The sequence below is a fragment of the Felis catus genome, chromosome C2, assembly GCF_018350175.1.
Source record: "Felis catus isolate Fca126 chromosome C2, F.catus_Fca126_mat1.0, whole genome shotgun sequence".
NCBI classification, from domain to species: Eukaryota; Metazoa; Chordata; class Mammalia; order Carnivora; family Felidae; genus Felis; species Felis catus.
In genome coordinates, this window is record NC_058376.1 from 148337311 (window position 1) to 148356337 (window position 19027).

Sequence of the window (19027 nt, forward strand, 5' to 3'; positions counted from 1 at the left end):
TTGGGGTTTGCTTCTACGCAGGCTTCTTTTCCTACTCCTAGGGCAAGATGGCAGCAGATGAAGGTGCACGGGACACCTTGCGGCTCCAGTTCAAGGCCATGCAGGAGATGCAGCACAAAAGGTTGCAGAAGCAGATGGAGAAACAGAGGGAAAAGGAACTGAGCCTCGAAAGCAAAGTTGATGACCAAAAAGAGCCCTTGGAGATCTCGGATGGCCTCAGCCTTCTCCAAGCTGGGGAGCAAAACTCAAAAAACAGCTTCGAGCAGAGGTAAATACAAACTTGAACCCTCCCAGGAGCACTGGAGGAAGGTAGAGAAGGTGGGGGAGAAATGATTACAGACAGCTAGACAATCAGGTTGACTAGATGTGTGTATATAAGTTGGGCCACAGAGGTTTTGACACAGAGGTTGTTACTGAAGATTTGCCTCTGATAGATCTGTGCTCCCGTGGATATAAGTTGGTATGAAATGTGTATAAAAATTGTTCAAAGTCAAATTGAAAATTTGAAACTCATCAGGGTGTAGTTTATTCACTTGGATTTTCTTATTCAGTCTCTCATGAAAACCGTGTTTGGGTTTCTGAGGAGGTGGTTGGCTAACTCTGATGGTTCATAAATGATGATTGCTGCAAATTCTCATCTGAGATTGTTCTCCTATGCCAATTCCCTTTCCTGACACATAGCAACCATAAACATACCTGTCCTAAGAAAGCTCTTGGTGGGTTCCTTGGTTTTTCACATTGGTGAAAAGGTTGAAAGTAGTCTGGAATCTTCTCATTTTGTTTTAAATTCAGTGCACGTTGATTTACACTGGTTGTCAAAGCAGAAGTCTATATTGATAACAAAATTCTCTGATAGTAAAAAACAAAAACAAAAACAAAAAAAAACAAAACTCCACAATAGTTGTTGAGTTGTCTCTTTGCTTCTGGTTTGGTCCAGAATCTATCTTACCCATCCTCAGATGGGTACTTTTTATGGTTTCTCTACTTTCAAAATGTTCCACTAAAAAATGTTAATAGGGAAAAACATACAGGTTGTGCAATAATTGGAAAAGTTCCTGTGGCTCTGAGATATTAGCTCTAAGTTAACCCCAGACCTATGTTTCCACATGATCTTTTCCCAAATTGGAGAAACTGGTTGGTGGAGGCCCGAGCCACTGATGGAATAACAGCAGTAATGATGATTATCAGCTGTTAACTAATAATAACCGTTCCCTATAACGTCTATGACTTACTCACTTCCCACACAACTGTCCCTAGGGAGCCTGTTCTGTGCCTCACGGTAGAAATGATCACAGACCCATCAATCATGTGGTTCTCGTGTTTTAAAGTGCTGGAGAGTACCTTGCAAGACAACTCATGATGAACAAAACCAACCACCTGCTCGGATTTCTGTCAGGTTTACCTGAAACCTAGAGACCTAGGCTCAACTTAAGGCTTAGACAATTCCTATGTGGTCTTCTAATATGTATGTGTATGTGTATATACACATGCAGCTAAGACTATCAGTATCTTGGGGTACCTGGGTGGCTCAGTCGGTTAAGCATCTGACTTTGGCTCAGGTCATGATATCGCGGTTCATGGGCCCAAGCCCTGCCTCGGGCTTGCTGCTCTCAGTGCTAAGCTCGCTTTGGATCCTCTGTCTCCCTCTCTCTCTACCCTTCCCCTGCATTTCACACATTTTTATATATATTGCTACTGCAGTCAGTCTGTTCTAAATGCTTCACGGTACATGCTATGATTTCTTCTCAACCTATAAATAATTTAGAAATGTGTTTTTCTTAAAAAAAAATAATTTTTTTTGAGAGAGAGAGAGAGAATGTGAGTGGGGGAGGAGCAGAGCGAGAAGGGGACAGAGGATCTGGAGTGGGCTCTGTGCTGATACCGGTAAGCCCGATGTGAGGTTCAGACTCACAAACCATGAGATCATGACCTGAGCCAAAGTGAGACACTCAACTGACTTGAGTCACCCAGGTTCCCCAGGCATGTGGTTTGTTGTTGTTTTTTTTAGTCCCAAACGTATGATGGGTTTGGGGGTTTGTTTTTTATTTTATTTTTTTGCTGTCTTTTTAGCATTGATTTCTAATTTTAGTCAATTGCCATTAAACAAAAAGATCTGTATGATGTCCATTATGTGGAGTTTGCTAAGATTGCCTTTGTGGCCTATAAGATGATACATTTTTATCCATGTTCCATGGATGCTTGAACAAGTATGAATTCTTGGAGAGAGGCAGTCAGTTATATAGCCCTTTCTTAAATCCATAGTAAACAATGTAATTCAAACCTTTTTTCTCTTTTCATGTGTGTGCGTGTGTGTGTGAGTATGTGTGCATAGTCACTCAGTTTTGAGAACAGTGTGTTAAAATCTGCTCAACGACATTTTCCATTTTGTACAGACGAGTTCTTTTCACCACCTAGTGCCCAACCAGGTACAACAAGCCTGGGCAGTGGAGGCCTGACTCCTGCCCCATCGGTCCCTATACTTCTGCCTTTGCCCTTGTAGGATGCTTGAAGAGGAGATCACACACCTTCGAGAGCAGCTCAGGGAGACAGTGGATGAAAATGGGCGATTGTATAAGCTGCTGAAGGAAAGGGACTTTGAAATCAAACATCTCAAAAAGAAAATAGAAGAGGACAGATTTGCCTTCACAGGTAGCTCAACCATTGCTGTGGCAGTGCCTGCCCAGATCTCCAGGTAGCTGGCCGAGCTGCCATGGAGCCCCCTGGGCAGGGCAAAGAGCAGGTTCCAGAGCACACGTGCTCAAGAGAGAGTGCCAAGGGTCAGCCATGGTCAAGTTCATGCGGATGAGTCCTGGAAATGAAGGAGAGGTAGGGGAAGAGAGCAGGCCAAGGAGGCCAGTGAGCCAGGGAATGGGAGCACAGGAGCAGCAGGGACAGTCGGCAGGCATTCTGGGCAGTGTTGGTGACCTGGCTAGGACTCATGACAGGGGTTCTCCGTGGATTCTTGCTGCACGTTTGTCGGGCCAGCACGGTCCGTTTTATCTTGGTGCTCTGGCTCAGCCATTGTGTTGTGGATGTGAAAAAACCCCAGTGGAAGCAGGCATTCACTCTACAGCACTTGCTGCTCGAGAAAAGTGGACGAGACAGGGAAGTTAGCTGTTCTGAGGGAATTTCCCGGGACCTAGTAGGGTCTAGAGTGGGCCTTGGCCCTTTTGGTCTGGGCTGGACCTTGGCTCTGTTGGTAGGGACATTGGCCATATGGGTCTGGGGATGACCTTAGTTCTGTGGGTGTGACTGGACATTGGCTCTGTGGTTATGAGCTAGACCTTGGCCCTGCAGATCTGGTGGGGACCTTGGCCCTGATTGTCCTCTGTTCCATGTACACCCATTGAGCAACTCCCAGGTAGCTGACTAAACCAGAAAGTCAGTGTAAGTAACCAATCACAGATGACAATGGGCCTCACCTGGCATCCGCCAGAGTGTCCCTCCCCGCCTTTTGAGAGCCAGTGTATTTAAGGGTAGGTACGTGCAGAGGACCAGTAGTGAATTAACAGCCAACGGGAATTTGGTGTCCTAAAGGCCCTTGGTCACTATTGTGCCTCACTCCATTCTTTGGCCTTTTCTGTCTAAAACAAAAAACAACACTGAAGGGAAGGACTTGTATTGTGAGGAATAGAAAAACACACCCAGCCTGGCCGAGGTTCAGATGTGAAGGGGCAGCCTGCCCTTTGGCAGGGCCATAGAGAAGCTGATGAGTTCCAGGGGGGAAGCAGGAGATGCTTCCCCTCCCCAGGAGCCTGTGGACACAGGGGTGATTCCCTCTCTCCCAGCCTGCCCCGTGCTGTCTCTTTGCTGTCTCTGCCAGCTTGCTCAAGGCCTCGTCTGACTGCCAGTCCCATCTCTTCCTCAGGACTTCTTAAATCCAGTCCATGCTGTGCAGTCACCATTTCTGATTTCCAGTGTCAAATTTTGAAGAGAAAGGTCTGACTGGCCCAGCATGTGTGTTTAGACCAGGCCTCAAGGGACAGTCTGCTGACAGCTGACAGACTGGTTTTCCTTTGGCTGGATTTTTAGTGATTGCTTTAATTCTGTTATTTTTTTTTTTTAAGTTTATTTGAGAGAGAGAGAGAGAGAGGGAGAGACAGAACATGAGCAGGGGAGGGGCAGAGAGAGAGGGAGACACAGAATCTGAAGCAGGCTCCAGGCTCTGAGCTGTCAGCACAGAGCCCGACGTGGGGCTCGAACTCACAAACTGTGAGACCATGACCTGAGCTGAAGTCGAATGCGTAACTGACTGAGCCACCTAGGCTCCCCAATTCTGTTGTTTTTTTTTTCAACTATACTTCTTTGCATAATTTTTTAGTGATTGCTCAGGCAATCACAAAATACATAACTTGTCACAGGCTACTTAGAATTAATATTTTTACTAGTTCAAGTGGAACAAAGAAACTACCATCATATGGGTCCCTTTACCCTCCCCCATAATAGTGCAACTTTTATATGTATTATATCTCTATATATTGAAAATCCCAACAGATAATGTTATAATATTTGCTCTCAATCATTACACATATCTTACAGAGCCTAAGGAGACAAAAATAATCTATTATATTTACCCAGACATTTAGTATTTCTGTCCTTGCCCATTCACTGCTGCTCCCTTATCATGGGATTGCAGCTTCAAGAGTGGGGCTTGGGAAAGAATAGAAAGAAGAAAAAACACAACAGAGGATTTTTCTTGTTTTCTCTGAGTGCCCCTTCCTGCCCCTTAGACCAGAAAGGGCTTCTCTTGGACCTCTTCATGACATCTACTTCCAGGATTTATGCTGCTTTTGAGTCCTGGAAGGAAAGCATAACACAGAAAACTCACTGCTGGACCATGTGTCCTTCCAGGTCTGGTTTCCATCCCTGTTCTGAGCCCTTTCTCCTGAAGTGTCCCTAGCCTCTGCAGCAGGTAGGAGGAGGCCAGGGGCAGCTGCAGGCCTGGGCTGAGTCAGTTTGAAAACCATCAAGCACCCTTGTATACCTTCCACCAGTTGTCACTCTCAGTCCGTTCTAAGGCACATGACAGTTGTGTTAAAAAAAAAAAAACAGGCCTAAGAAGGTGTCCCTGCTGGTTACCCACTGCTGGAATGTCGGAAGCATTCAGAGAACTTGCAGACCATCTGACCAGACCTGCGTTGCGCACGTGGACAGGGGACTGTGAGGCCACCCCGTCAGTCAGGAGCTGAGCTGGGCTAGCTCCCATTGCCTGCCCTCTGCATGGCCCCCTACAGCTCAGATTCCCACATTCACACCCTGCCAGCAGCTTCCTGCCCTTGCCCACTGTGTTCTAGCTACTCCGTCCTGCTCGATGGGCCTCAGCTTCTCCAAACATATTCCTGCCCCTGGACCTTTGCACTTGCTGTGCCCTTTTCTTAGAATACCCTTCCTAGTTGGGAACATTCTTCTTGATGGCTTGATCCCTCACTTTTCATTCATCCAGGTCTCTGTTCACACGTATCTCCACAGACAGGCCTTCCTTCCTGACCACTCCGTCTAAAATAGCGTCACCCCCATCCCTCTCATCCCCTTGCCCAGCTTCATAGCAGGCAGTCCTCCCAGGCCCTGGAATGCATATTTATTTGTTTTTTATTATCTGTCTCCCCTGCTGGAATGTAAACTCCATAAGTCTGTTTTATTCACTGTTGAATCCCTAGTACCGAGAGTGCCCAACACTTGGTGAAACTCAATAAATATTTATTAAATGGGTGCATGCCTCTGTGTTGGTTAGGTGTCACCACAAAGCTTTGTGTCAGAAACAACCACATAATCTTGGCGGCATTCGGCAGTAAGCATGTATTGAGCTCAAACATCTGGGGTTAATTGGGGCTCAGCAGATCTAGGTCGGGCTTGACTAGGGTGGGTTAGCTTTATTCCACGTGTCTCTCTTCCTCGTCCTGGGCCCAGCCAGCTGGCCTGGCTGTGTTCTTGTGGAGATGGCACGAGTGAAAAAGGGGGGGCTTTAACTGCACAAGTGCTTTTCAAGCCTCTACCTGTGCCTTATCTGCTAACAACCCATGGCCAAACAAGTCATTGGCTGAGCCCAGAGTCAGGCAGGCATAGAGGGGTCGAGGGGGGCACACACGATTTGCCGGAAGGCACAGAGCACAGGGTGTGGGTGTGTAACCGTGTCACTGAGGAGGGCATGGAGAATTGGGGCAATAAACTGATATCCCATAGAATTAAAACTCTGCTTCCGGATTTTGTAATTTCCTGAATGGCTGCCTTTCTACTCATCGGAGTGGGGTTTCAGGGTGCCTACGTGTGCAGTCACTCCCCCGAGCCTCTGCCCTTTCGTGAGGGTTTCAGCTTTTCAAACCCCAGGGCTGTTGGTAGTGTGGCATGAGTTTGATGTGTGGGCCTGTGCTTTTAGTTGACCTCCCAGTTTTCCTTCACTTTAGGGACAGCCGGTCTGGCCGGGGATGTGATCGCCACCAAAGTCGTCGAGCTGTCCAAAAAGAACCGGGCGCTGATGGCAGAGTCAGAGGGTGCGAAAACCAGAGCGAAGCAGCTGAACAATCGCATCCGGGAGCTGGAGCGGGAAGTGAGGGGCCTTGGTCACTGCCGCCTCTGGAGGGGACCCCCAGGACCCTGGGCCACTCCTCCAGAGAGGGAGCCACACTTAGATGCTTTGGGTCCCTCGGAAGGGCTTGTGGGTCAGTGTTCGCTAAGAGTTCCTCAGTCTTTGTCACGTCCTGAGAGGGGAAAGCGTGTCAGGAAGCAAGGGGGACCCAGGGCATGGGGAGGCAGCCGGCATGGCGGTTAGGACGCCGACCCGGAGCCTGACCACCTGGAGGTGAATCTTAGCTCCAAAGCTGCCTTACTTTGTGACATTGAGCAGGCTAGAAACTCACTGTGTCACATGACAGTAATAAGAGTACTCACCCTAAGGTTTTCTGAAGATTAAGTGTAAAATGCTTTGACCAGTGCCTGGCAGGTAGCAAGTACTAGATAAATGTCTGTTAAATGAATTAACAGGGAACCTTGTGCCAGGGCACTCTAGCAGTTGGTCTCACTTTTGCCCATCTTCCTCTTTCTGCTGCCCCCTGCCCTCCCACAGCTAGTCACAGACCCCTCCAGTCTTGCAAGGACACAGCCCAAGCGGTTCATGGTCCCTTAGGAGCTGGAATGGAATCCATATGCTAGAGAAAACCTACGTAGCTTCCTTATATGGCTGAAGAAGCTGGAGCTTAAAGAGGTTAGGGGGCTTTCTCAAGTCATACAGCACGTGGTGGTGCTGCATCGCAAATCCAATTCTGTTGCCCCCCGAAATTCTCCTCAGTTGTTGTGGTAAGGCATTGGATGAGAGCTTCTTTATTCTATAACAATTTGTTTGAGATCCATCTCAGGCTCTGTGCCAGGCCCCGTGGGGGGAGCAAAATAGGCATGGGCCTTGCCTCCTCAGAGACAGACCCAGAACCGAGGGCCTCGTAGAGGAGTAGGTACACACAGTGGGTCCATGGAGGGTAGGAAGGGGCCACACTGGGAAAGGGGGGATGGGCCCCCATGCAGACGGCCCAGCAGATACCAAGACTCTGAGTGGGGAAGAAAGTCTGGGAGGAAACCCATGTGGCCAAGAGTGAAGCAAGATGAGGTCAGAGACCACATCCCCAGCCTTGCCAGACACAGTCTGGTGTTCGTGTGAACAACTGGGAAGGCATTAAAGGGTTAGTTGACTGTATGCAGTACTGGACTTGGCTACAGGCCATGAGCCCATGTGGCAGGTTTCTTTGCGTCTCTGACCCTGTCTCCTCGTCAGTCACATTAAGTCCATAGTCCCTTTATGGTACGCCTCCCAGACTGTGGACAGAACTCTGGGATACAGACCACGGCTGCAGTGTTATTATGTGTTAAGCTATTAGTGAATCCTGGTGCTACTCTAGTGTGTGGTTGGGCAGTGAGGCCGACAATCGATTAAACCCTCTCTCATCGCAGCAGTTTGTAGAGGAGAGTTCTTCCATTAATGGTCCTAAAGTGAGCTGAAAGGTGAACCACACACCCGTGGCGGCACCAGGGCACTGCACTCAGGCACGGCAGTTGCCAAGCAGAATCCAATATTAAGTGCAAGATTTACTTTTCAGCTGCAGGCGGCCCAGGCCAGGCTACCAGCCAAGGCGGCCACCGACGTGGGAGCCAAGGCGCCGAGGGCTCAGATGGGAGACAGAGCCTTGGTATGAATTCTCTTCTGTGCTGGGGAGTCTGGGAGGCAGCCGTGGGCCTGGGTCTCCCATCCTCTATGTGAGTATAGGCGCCTGTGTCCAGGGTCCACCTCCGTTGCTGAGCCGATGCCCACCATTGTGGCATCCTCAGAGCAGCCATCAGGGAATGAAGTCCGTGGCCTGAGGCCAAGAATGCCCCAGTGGAGTCTAGGTCTAATTCTGATTCAGTCCCTAGAGAGAAAGAACAGGAGGGGTCTGAGGACCCTGGAACCCTAGAATTTGGGGACCAGCAACGAAGGCCTTGTCCAACTGGCCTCCCACTCTCAGCCCGGCTGTGTCGTCTACAGCATTCTCACTGGGGAGACATCCAGCCTCTATCTTACCCCAGGGACAGGGAGCTCACTAGTGCCCAGCGCTGTGTGTTGGTGGGGGGGACATTTCATATTGTGAGAAGCCTTCCCTTTGTACAAAGTAAAAGTGACTATTGGGAATGGCGGCTTGTCCCTCAGATTCCAGTTTGCTCAACCAGTGTGTAGGGCATGAAACCCAAGAAACGGAAATTGCAGGCCCATGAAAGGAAGGCAGTCTGACCCTGTGGGTTACCAGGGGGGAGCATGGAGCCCAAGGCAGGTAATAAATAGCATCAGAGTCTCAAGAACAACCCAGGAGGCCTCTCTAGGGGTTTTTCTTGGGAAGCCAGACCAGTTGGAGATACAGGGAGCCAAGCCTTAGGACTCCCTGTTCAGTGTTCCTTTTCTAGTCTCACCTCCCTTTTGCCTACAATGCAGAGTAAAGCCACCTCATGCCTTTCTTGAGGAGAATTAAGCCCTCAGTGTATAGTGATAGGGCCCTAGGTTCCAGGAGTAGAACCTAGTAGAGTGAAGGCTAGTCTTGTACAAACCTGTCTCATTGGTGGGAGGGCTCTGCCCTTGGCAGGGGCTGTGCTTATAGGGCCTTTCCTGGCCCCAAGGGACACTGTTCAGCTGCTCCTGCTTTATCCAGAACACTGAGCACTTCCACGTCCCTGACTAGTCTGCCACTGATGAAGGACTGCTTGATTGGTCACTTGTTGAGCCCTGTGACACAGGGAATCAAAGATACGGCCTCTGTCCACAGGGGAGCCCAAGAGGGGAGATAAGCAGCCATATTGAAGGAAGGAGGGGGACAGGGCCTTCAGAAAGAGTCCCAGGGGCTCAGAGTTCACAAAGAGAGCACACCATGCGAGGCAGCTAGGAGGTGGGCTGGAGGAAAGTTCCTGAGGTGGGCCTTGCTGGAGAAGGAGGATGGAGGAGGGCCTTCCAGCAGGAGCTGTGCAATCCGAGGCTGAGAGTCTGAGAACCTGTTCTGTTTGCTAGCTGGGTGTCGGCTGGACAACGTCTGGCTGCAGCCCACAGCCCGAGAGGGGAAAGGGGAATGTCAGCCAAACAAGGCTAGCATGGGGTCACCCACGGAGGGAGGCCTTGACTGGCAGCTGGAGCAGGAATTTCAGCTTTGCTCCGCGGCCGCGGGGAGCCTTGTGGGCTTCTGATACAAGAGTGGGTGGTGGGCCGCAAGCCTCAGCTCAGCAGTAGCCTGTGCTTTCCAGGGTACCTCTGATCAGAGAGACGACAAAAGCAACACCCCCCTCACTGGACTGTTTGGGGCAGCCCCAGCCTGAACCACACTCCAGAGGCCTGCATGCTCACGCCTCATTCTGGCCCCCGTGTGCCAAAGCACGTTCCAGAGTGGAGCTGAATGCCTGTCTCCACTTGGCACAGTCAGCATGGGGCTTCAAGGGCTGTGCCCCTCGGACTACATTTCAGTTATTCCCTCAAAGAAAATAGCCCAGGGAAGGGGAGGCTTATACCCATACTCAAGTCCCCCACAAAGCCTGTGGAATTTCACTCTGGGCTGAGTAGCCCTGAAACGGCAGGGGGCGGGGGTGCAGCTGTCCAGGAGGAGAGGACTGGGGGGCTTGGCAGAGCAGAGGGATGAAGGCTGTTATGCATGCGGGCCCAGCCCTCACTAGGACACTATCTAGCTCTCAGCCCCCTTTGCCAGCTGCCCCCTCAAGCCAGGCTAGGCCCCCAGCCCTCACACTGCTCTCTGTCAGAATCTGCCCCAGAAAGCATCCTTTACGTGCATTATCCTATCGACACTCATGGCATCCTGGAGGCTGGTGTTGTATAGCCCTATTTTACAGATGAGGAAATCAGGCTTGGGGAGGGGTGTCTGTCATTGCCTGGGCTCTAGATCTGGGTCCAGGATGTGTACTCTTTCCATGCTCTGAGCAGGGTCACAGCCATCACGTGGGACACTCATAAATAGAGCTCCTATTTATGACCACCAGGGCCAGTGGGGGTCATGGCACCCAAGACCTGACAGGCAGGGGTCACTTGCCAGCCTGGGGCAGATGTAAAACAGCACACGAGCAGGGAGAAGGATGGCAAGTAGCCAGACAGGGGGAAGGACACACACACACACACACACACAATTTTTTTAAAGATACGTTTGCGTTCTGTGTAAGTTCCTGGTTTATTCTCTGTTCACATTTGTTACTCTGTTTAGCCTCATGGTGGAGCTGCGAAGAAGCAGGACAAAGAAGTATTTTTATACCCGTTCCACAAACGAGGAAACCAGATGAGGCCAGACTTCTCGGGCTGTGTGTCCAATTCCTGTTTCCTTCACCAGTGGTTTTCACCTGGGCTGTCCAGAACCTCTGGGGTCCAGGGAACTTCCCAGACCCAACCTGCGTGGCTCTGCCTTCCATGCTAGTGTTCACAGGAAATTTTGTGTGTGGCTGCTGAGGAAAGATCAGAAGTCCACTGCAGCCCCCCCCCACCCCCCCCCACCCCCCCGCTTCCCAGAAGTCCAGCTCACCTGGTCTTTGGGGCAAGAGCAGATGGTCTTGGCATCACTGCCCGATGGGACTTCCAGCCCACTGGTGATGCGTGGGTGCCAGAAACAGCTTCAAGTGGGAGAATCAGCTAGTGCAGGGGAGGGACCAGGCTGCTTCTAATCTGACTTGTGTCAAACCCAGTCGGCTTTGTGCCCTTGAGCAAGTTACTCCCCCTCTCTGGGCCTCATTTTCACTACTTATGGAAGGGGTTTGGAAGGGCTGACCATGGAATCCCTTTAATGCCAAACTTTTTTGAGTCTCAGAAACTTATACTGAAGACAGAGAAATGGGCAGCACATTTTTTTAATAAATTTTTTTTTAACGTTTATTTGTTTTTTAGAGAGAGAGAGAGAGACAGAGAGAGAGAGAGAGAAATAGTGCAAGCCGGGGAGGGGCAGAGAGAGAGAGGGAGACACAGAATCTGAAGCAGGCTCCAGCCTCCGAGCTGTCAGCACAGAGCCTGAGGCAGGGCCCGAACCCACAAACCGCGAGATCATGACCTGGGCCGAAGTGGGCACTCAACCGACTGAGCCACCCAGGTGCCCCTGGGCAGCACATTTGAGAAAAATTTACATCCAAATGGTTTAAATCAAACATTACTAAAAAAAGTAAATAAAAGACACTGCTGAGAGTTCCAGCAGGCAGTTTTCATGGTTGCTGCAGTTCTGCAAGCCACAGAAATGGAGTCTTTGGGGGTCAAACTGGGTCCTTATTTCTGTTTAGTGAGTTCATTGCCAGGAAAGGGAGCCCCAGGCCCAAGCTGATGGTTCCGGGGGAAGGAGGCCCCGAGTTAGGATGGTCACCGTCCCCCTGCCAAGTTGAGGTTGCCTTCTGTGCATGAACTAGTCCCCTCTTTATTCTGAGTGGAGACGGTTTAGCTGCAATGCCAGTCTTTGGAGCACAGCAGAGAGTGCCCACACCTCGGGGGTGTCTGGGAGGTGTGCGGCCTGCGGGCTTCCTCCAGGGGCTCCACCTTCTGTGGTCACTGCCTGTGTCCGTGGACGTGCAGTACTCTGAGCAAAGGGCTTGGCGCCCAGGGTTGGGTTGCCAGGATTCATGTCCACGCTCCACCTTCCCCAACCGGGTCTCCCCAGCCCCTTCAGCATCCTCTGCCTGTGCACCTGACAATAGAACCTGCCTCACAGGGGTGCGCGGGGATTACATGAGTTGCTCCATGTTGAGCACCCAGCACGGTGCCTGGCACACACCTGGCTGAATGGAGGCTATGATTATTGCTACTGTTAGGCAACAAGTGACTACTCTCTCCTCTGTCCTTCCCAACTAGCCAGAGACCCCAGAGGTGAAGGTCTTGCAGGACAGGCTGGCAGCCACAAACCTGAAGATGAGTGAACTCCGCAACCAGATCCAGTCGGTGAAGCAAGAGCTCCGGATGGCCCAGAAGGTATTTCAGAGCCAGCAGTCAGGTCTTCCTGTATGGCTGGGATTGGGAAGAGCATGGCCAGGACAATGGGTTCCATTCAGGGGCAGCAAGTTCTTGGCCCCATGAGCATCATGCTGCTTGCTCTGGGTCAGGTTCCAGGTCCAGTAACTTCCTTCTGTCGGCCCTTGATATTGACCATTGGTGAGTGGGGTTGCTGGCTGCCTGAGGGGCCCTCGTGGTGCCCTCGTGGTGCTCTCCCTGCCCTGGACAGAGAAGGACAGTGCCTTCTACCCAGGGAAAGTGCTACAGACTTTCCTTATGCTACGTGCACCCTAGTAGATCCCGGGTCTCTCCTTAATAAGCCACCTTGGACTTGGAAGCCTGCCAAGACTTGCCTCCTGCCCTCTGCTGTCTGTGATATTAGAATATGAATAGGTTGTTTGTGTATTAAAGGCCCCTTTCAAAGAAAAATACTTAGACTTGGGATGCAGGCCCAGCTGGTTCATTATTTATTTTTATTTACATAGTGAATTCTCTGGCATTTGTCTTCTCTGCTGGAACCACTCAGACTAGCCAAGATTTCCAAAACAGTGTTCTATTGTGGAAACAAGCGCCGGAGACCGGGTGCGCTAGATTGGGTTCCCGTGACAGGCTTCAGAGGGGCTCTGGGCACCAGCTGGAGTGTTTTGTGTCCGCCTCAAAGCCTTGAGGTAGGGCCTGCACACCACCGTTCAACAGCTACAATGTTGGGCCCTTCTGGAACCAAACACCCCCAACTGACGTTCGGTAGCCCTCCTCCTTGCTGTGCTCAGACACGGCCCCTTGTCGGTAGCTTCTTACAGAGGTCAAGGCCCTGTGGCCATGTACTTCCTGTATCTATGCAGAATGATCTCAGTTTTCAGTGACAGGTGAACAAATTGAGGAAGCAGATTTTGGTCAACTTTGCAGTTCACTCATCCCGGAATATGTCAAGAGCAGAGAGGGCCGCCTCTGGGCATTGTTGGCAGTCCCTTGTCGGCTGTAAGCATCGCCAGGAAATGCTGGGGCCGGTGGGATTCCTGCTTTCCCAGGGACAGTGGCTCTGAGAACATGGCCAGCTGGCCCGTGAGGCAGGAGGAAGGTGTGTAGGCGGGGGCCAGGCCCTCTGGGAGCCCCGTGCACCCTGCACTGCTTCTTAGTAGGGCAGCAGTATTAGGGCTCTTGTGGGGCCCTCTCTCCTGGCCTCACTCGAAGGGCCTGCCGTTTTCAGGTTTTGACCAGTGAGGTTGGGGAAGATGTGAATGTCCAGCAGCTCCTGTCCTCTCCTGGGACCTGGAGGGGTCGGGCTCAACAAATTCTCGTTCTGCAAAGCAAGGTGAGTGCGCTTCCTCTGGGCCGGAACAGAGGGCTCAAAATGCCCCAGAAAGGCTGACGCCGACCCACATTAGAGGCACAGAACCCTAAAAAGGCCTTGAGGCACTGCAGAGCATGCTTGCAGGGCTGCGTCGTCTTCCATTCTCCCCCACCAGCCTGATTTTAATTTGTTATTTAACGAACAGGCATTTATATAACACTTACCATGTGCCAGGCACTGGCGCTTAACAAATGCCAAAACCTTTGATTTATTTTACCCTAGGCATATTTTCTTCCCTAGTTCATGTAAATTTGCGTGACTGTTATCCTTGCAGGCTTTTTCCAGTTTTGTCCAGATGCTTGAGGGCTTTTGAAAGTTTCAGTTACCCAGTAAAGACTTAGCCTTACCCCCCTCTTTATGTTCTAAATATTTTGGAGCATCTCTGGAGGCTAAGAGCTGTGGCTCCAGAGCCAGGCTGGCTTGGCTTCAAATCCCAGCTCTTGAGTCACCAGCTGTAATGGCCTTGGGCAAGTTCATTCTTGTCTCTGTGCCTCGGTTTCCTCATCTGTATCCTGTGGATAAGGATAGGAGCCACCCCACAGGCTTGTTGGGAGGACTGAATGAGTCTATATGTGTAAAATGACCAACACAGTGCCTGGCATGGAGGAAACACTGTACAAAGGTTAGCTGTGGCTATTTTCCTTTTTTGCCTTCAAACCAAAAAACACAGGAGTAGGTGTGTAACTTGTACTATTTGCCAAGCACATGGCCTGCATCCCCAGGGACTTTCAAGTTCACAGTTCCTGGGTGGCTTTTGTCCTCAGGGCCTCATGGGGATCCTTGAAGCCAATACGAAGGTGCGGGAAGTCTCCAAAACACTGTAATTAATGACCAATGCGTGGCCTTGGGGTTCAAAAGACCCCAGTTTGAGTCTGCCTTCAGTTGCTGGTCTATAGGTTCAGTGACCTTGGGTAAATCACTTCTTCGCTCTGGGCCTCTGTCTCCTCACCTGTAAAACGGACGGTGTTGTGGATTAAATGAAATAACATTTGTAAAGCACCCAGCACAGTGCCTGGCCATAATAAGCACTCAGCACGTTTGTCGTTACCATTGTTAAGCTGCATAAATAAACGATTAAAAGTTACATACTGTGTTCTCTAATGCTTAACTGGAATTACCACACATTGCCACACGAGGGCGCTGATGTGTGCTTTCAAAAGCATGCTGTGGAATCCTAGTCAATTTTGCCCCAGCATAGGTTTACCCAACTGTGTTCCATCATTTATGTATCAACGTGGAAAGCAGGGTTAGAAGGACCCTAGGCATTATTCACTTCAGCTCCAGTGCAACAAAGCCATCATTCTGTGGGGTGACCTCTACCTGCCACTGGCCAAGAGCCTATGAGTGCTGGACTGTGAGCTGTGGCCCACCCGGGCCAACTTGGGGTTTCTCAATGTTGCCTAATCCTAAAAATCACCCATAGCAGGTGATTAAAATGCAGGTCCCCAGGTCCTTCCCCTGGAGTTCTGACTTGTTGGTCTGGAGTAGGCCCTAAGATTTGTCATTCTAAGGAGCATCTTAGGGGTTCCCAGGCTCAGACAAGTTCAGGATACTGAATCCTTATAACTTTATACGGGGTGTACCCTTAGGCCCATTTCACAGATGAGGGACGCGAGATTCAGAGAAGTTAAGTAAGCTGTGCACATTCACACAGTTAGTGAGGATCTGAGCTGGTCTGTCAGCTTTTAAACGCCGTCCTCCCTCTGCAACATCTCCTGCAAGTGGCCAGGAACCCGTGGCCTCCCAAGTCTTGGGTGACCTGTCTGTTAGAGAGTTCTTTCTTGTACTGAGATCCTCCAACCTCTCTCTCCAAGGTTCCTGGAGCCACTCAGCTGCTTCTTGGTCTCAAATAGCCTCTAAGGGATGGAGTGATTTTTCTCATTGTCCAACTAAATCCCCCTCGCGTCCTCCCCTGTTTTGCTCAAGATGCCGCCTCAGGTTCCTCCCCCACCTCAGTACCCCTCATATGGGGTTTCTGCGTCCATCAGACCCTCCCCTAGTGGGATTTCCTGTTGCACCGCAGGACAGCCCCTGAGTGGTTGAGTCTGTGGGTGCAGACCCACTGTGGAATGACTAGTTTACCGCTCTCAGGTTCGTGAGCTTGAGAAGCAGTTGGGACAGACCCGGAGCCAGTCTGCAGGAACATCCAGTGATGAGCCATCTGTCTATCCAGACCCAAGGAAGCTGTCTGCACAGGAGAAAAACCTGCTGAGGATCCGCAGCCTGGAAAGGGAAAAACAGGAGGGCTGGGAGGTAATGATGTCCAGGGAGGAGGTTAGTCGGGCACGTGGCACCGGGAGAACATGGCCACCTCTGCAGGGCTCTGCGGCCCATGCGTTCATGAGTTCTGAGTCACCCCTTACAGGCAGGAGACACCTGGGGTTTGGGGCACCTTAGTGCCTGTTCCTCACATCCTGTCAATCCAGCTTGACACCCTCAGCCCATTTCATGAGCTTTAGGTGGCCCCATCCTGGCTGTTCTGGAGATGTTGGACCTGAAATTGTCCCTGCAAAACGAGAGGAGAATGTCACGGCCCAGAGTGACGACCCAGGGACAGCATCAGGTGGGGCCCAGCGGAGGAGAGCGCCAAGCTGTGGGGAGGCGGGCCAGCTGGGACCGGCACCACACGCATCTCACTGGCTGTGCTGGGAGTGGCAGAAGCCAAACTCTGTCAGGCTTATGCGACAAAGAATGTATTGGCCCACGTAGATGAACAGTCTAGAGGTGGTCTAGCTTCAGGCACAGATGGATCCGGGGATCTGGGGACTTGGTCTTAACACCACTTTTTCCAGACAAGCTTCATTCTCTCCTGTGGGGACTCCTGGTAGTCCTAGTTTCTATCTTCCAGCCCAGCCCCCACAAACAAAGGGCTTCTCCTCCCCAGTAGTTCCAACAAAGTCCCAGAATTAAATGTCACTCGGCTAGCTTAGGCCATGTCCCCATCCCCGAGCCAGTCACGGCAGTTATGGTACGGGATGCTTTGACCGGCCAGCTTCAGATAGATCCCCTCCCCTGGGTCTGAGAGATGAGTCAGCCTCTCAAAAGTGGGCATGAAAGTGGCGAGCGGGGCTTTCTCAAAGTAAGTAGAGGAAGAAGCAGGTGCTGGGAGGCTGGGCACGCCCACTCCTTGGCACTGGCCATGGGCTTCTTAACAGTGAGGCCTTACCTTTCCATCAGGAGACTTCCATTTATGAGTGCCAACTCTGGGCTAGGCCCTGTGCTAGGAACGTTGTGACCATCGCTACGTCATACCCCCAGCGTCCTAGATCATCAGGCGTGAGGAGGGAACAGTGGGACTGGAGACGCAGGCAGGGCCAGGTCCTCCCGGACCTTGTGTGCCGGCCGGGGGGTTAGGCTTTCGTCTTGAAGGAGGTGGAAAACCACCAGAGGGTTTTAAGTTGTGGAGGGACGCAGACTGCTATGCATTTGGGGAAGGTCACGTGGTCAGGTATAGGGGGCTAGGTTGGAGGAGGTATGGGAGGCAGAAGCAATAATCCACTTGAGACATGACTGAGGACCTGAGCCAAGGCAGTAAGACTATAGCCAAAGGCCAGACAACCTGCAATATTTGAGGGTCGACTTCACAGGGCTCAGTGACGGGATGGGGGGCGGGAAGCAGAAGGGTCGTGAAGGACTTCCAGTGAATGTCACAGGTGGGTAGAGGAGACAGGGAGGAGATTCAAGGGAGATGGGGAGCTGGGATTTGAAAATGTTGGGTTGGAGGTGCACCTAGCTCAGACTTACACATTCACCCAGAGCAGAGTATGTTGTAGTTGTTGAACCAATCACAAGCCACGATGCAGGTAGAAGGAATCTGTTCCCCGTGTGCACTTCCTCTGCCAGATGCCCGCTAGAGGTGAGGCAGCAGAGCAACAGGTGAACAGTGGCTGCCTCCTTGCAAAGATCAGAGGCCCATCACCTCCTACTATTTGTCATTTCTGTAAATCACTTCCACAGGGATCTGAAAACACCTTCCCAGTGATAATTAACTCTCAAGACCAAAGCAGATTATGCCACCTAATGCCCAAACCCTCCTCAGTGTCGCAATCTCGGCTCCTGATGGTTTATCTAATCTGGACTCTGTCCCCTCACTTGCTGTGCTCCAGTCACACATGTTCTGCCCCGGGGCCTTTGCTCTTACCCTCATTTCCTTTAGTCTCTGCTCAGACGCCACCTTTTCAGAGAGGCCTTCCTGGACCATGCCATTGTCTCCCCGCCCCCCACCTCTTCCCTTCCCCACTTTTCAATAAGAACTCCGTCACCATTTGACATCTGTCTTCCCAGCTAGGATGTTAGCTCCTTCGGGAGAAAGACTTTGTTTTGTTCTCTGCTGTATCCCCAGCACCTATAGTAATGTTAAATACATAGTAGGCCCGCAGGGAATGTTTGAGAGGGGAGGGGAGGGGACGGGAGGGTAGGGGAGGGGAGGGGGGGAGGGGAGGGGAGGGGGGGAAACTCCAAAGGCGTGGGCAGCACTTGAGTTGTCACTTTGTAGCTCATGTGAACGGGGCGCAGTCCAGGCCGACAACGGGCGGCCGCACGGGAGCAGTGGGGCAATGCAGTGGGGCGGCACCTACTCATCCAGCTCTCGGTGGGGTGAAGCCACTTCAGTTTGAACCCTGGGCTTGGTGCTGTTCACTAAAGCATGGCTTTTCTCTTTCCTCAGCTCAAGCAGGGAGTGAGAGGCGGGGGCAGCCAGGCTCTCTGGAAGACACAGCCAGAGCTGGCGAGTGTTTCCTCTCCTGTCTGACCCAGGCAGAGCCAGGGCAGCTGCCTGGACACCTGTGTTCTCGGGCTGACGGAGGAGTGCTGTCACCCACTAGTGACATCTGTCACGCACCAGGGCGAGGGCAGGAGGCTCTGGGCCCACCTGACACCCCCGAGAGGCGAGGGCTGGGGGCCAGGGCACCGGCTCTGGGCCTCACCTGTGAGCGAGAGCCAGGGACCAGATGTGGCCGAGGTCCCATTCAGCCCCCCTGCCCACGACTGTACTTCCTGATTACAGAAACTTGTGGGGGAGCGGGATGGCCTCCAGAGAGAGCTTGAAGAACTGAAAAAGAAGTTTGAGGGCATGAGGTCCCGGAACAAGGTGCTATCAAGCGAAGTGAAGACGCTGAGGAGTCAGATGGGGACCCTGGTGGAGAAGGGCAGGCATGACGATGAGCTCATCGACGCCCTCATGGTACGGCCCAGCCTCTCGGGCCCGGCGAGAGCCA

General features: G+C 51.6%; 1 protein-coding gene across 1 annotated transcript in view; it reads left to right on the plus strand.

Annotated features, from left to right (window-relative positions):
* The window catches only part of CCDC13 (coiled-coil domain containing 13), a 52685-nt gene that overhangs the window by 13666 nt on the left and 19992 nt on the right, over positions 1–19027 (plus strand). Inside the window, exons 3-10 of the mRNA XM_019810857.3 lie at positions 42–268; positions 2501–2649; positions 6402–6544; positions 8082–8171; positions 12323–12439; positions 13668–13772; positions 15903–16064; positions 18817–18993. Coding sequence (XP_019666416.3) covers positions 42–268; positions 2501–2649; positions 6402–6544; positions 8082–8171; positions 12323–12439; positions 13668–13772; positions 15903–16064; positions 18817–18993 — 1170 coding nt within the window. The remainder of the gene's footprint in view (positions 1–41; positions 269–2500; positions 2650–6401; positions 6545–8081; positions 8172–12322; positions 12440–13667; positions 13773–15902; positions 16065–18816; positions 18994–19027) is intronic.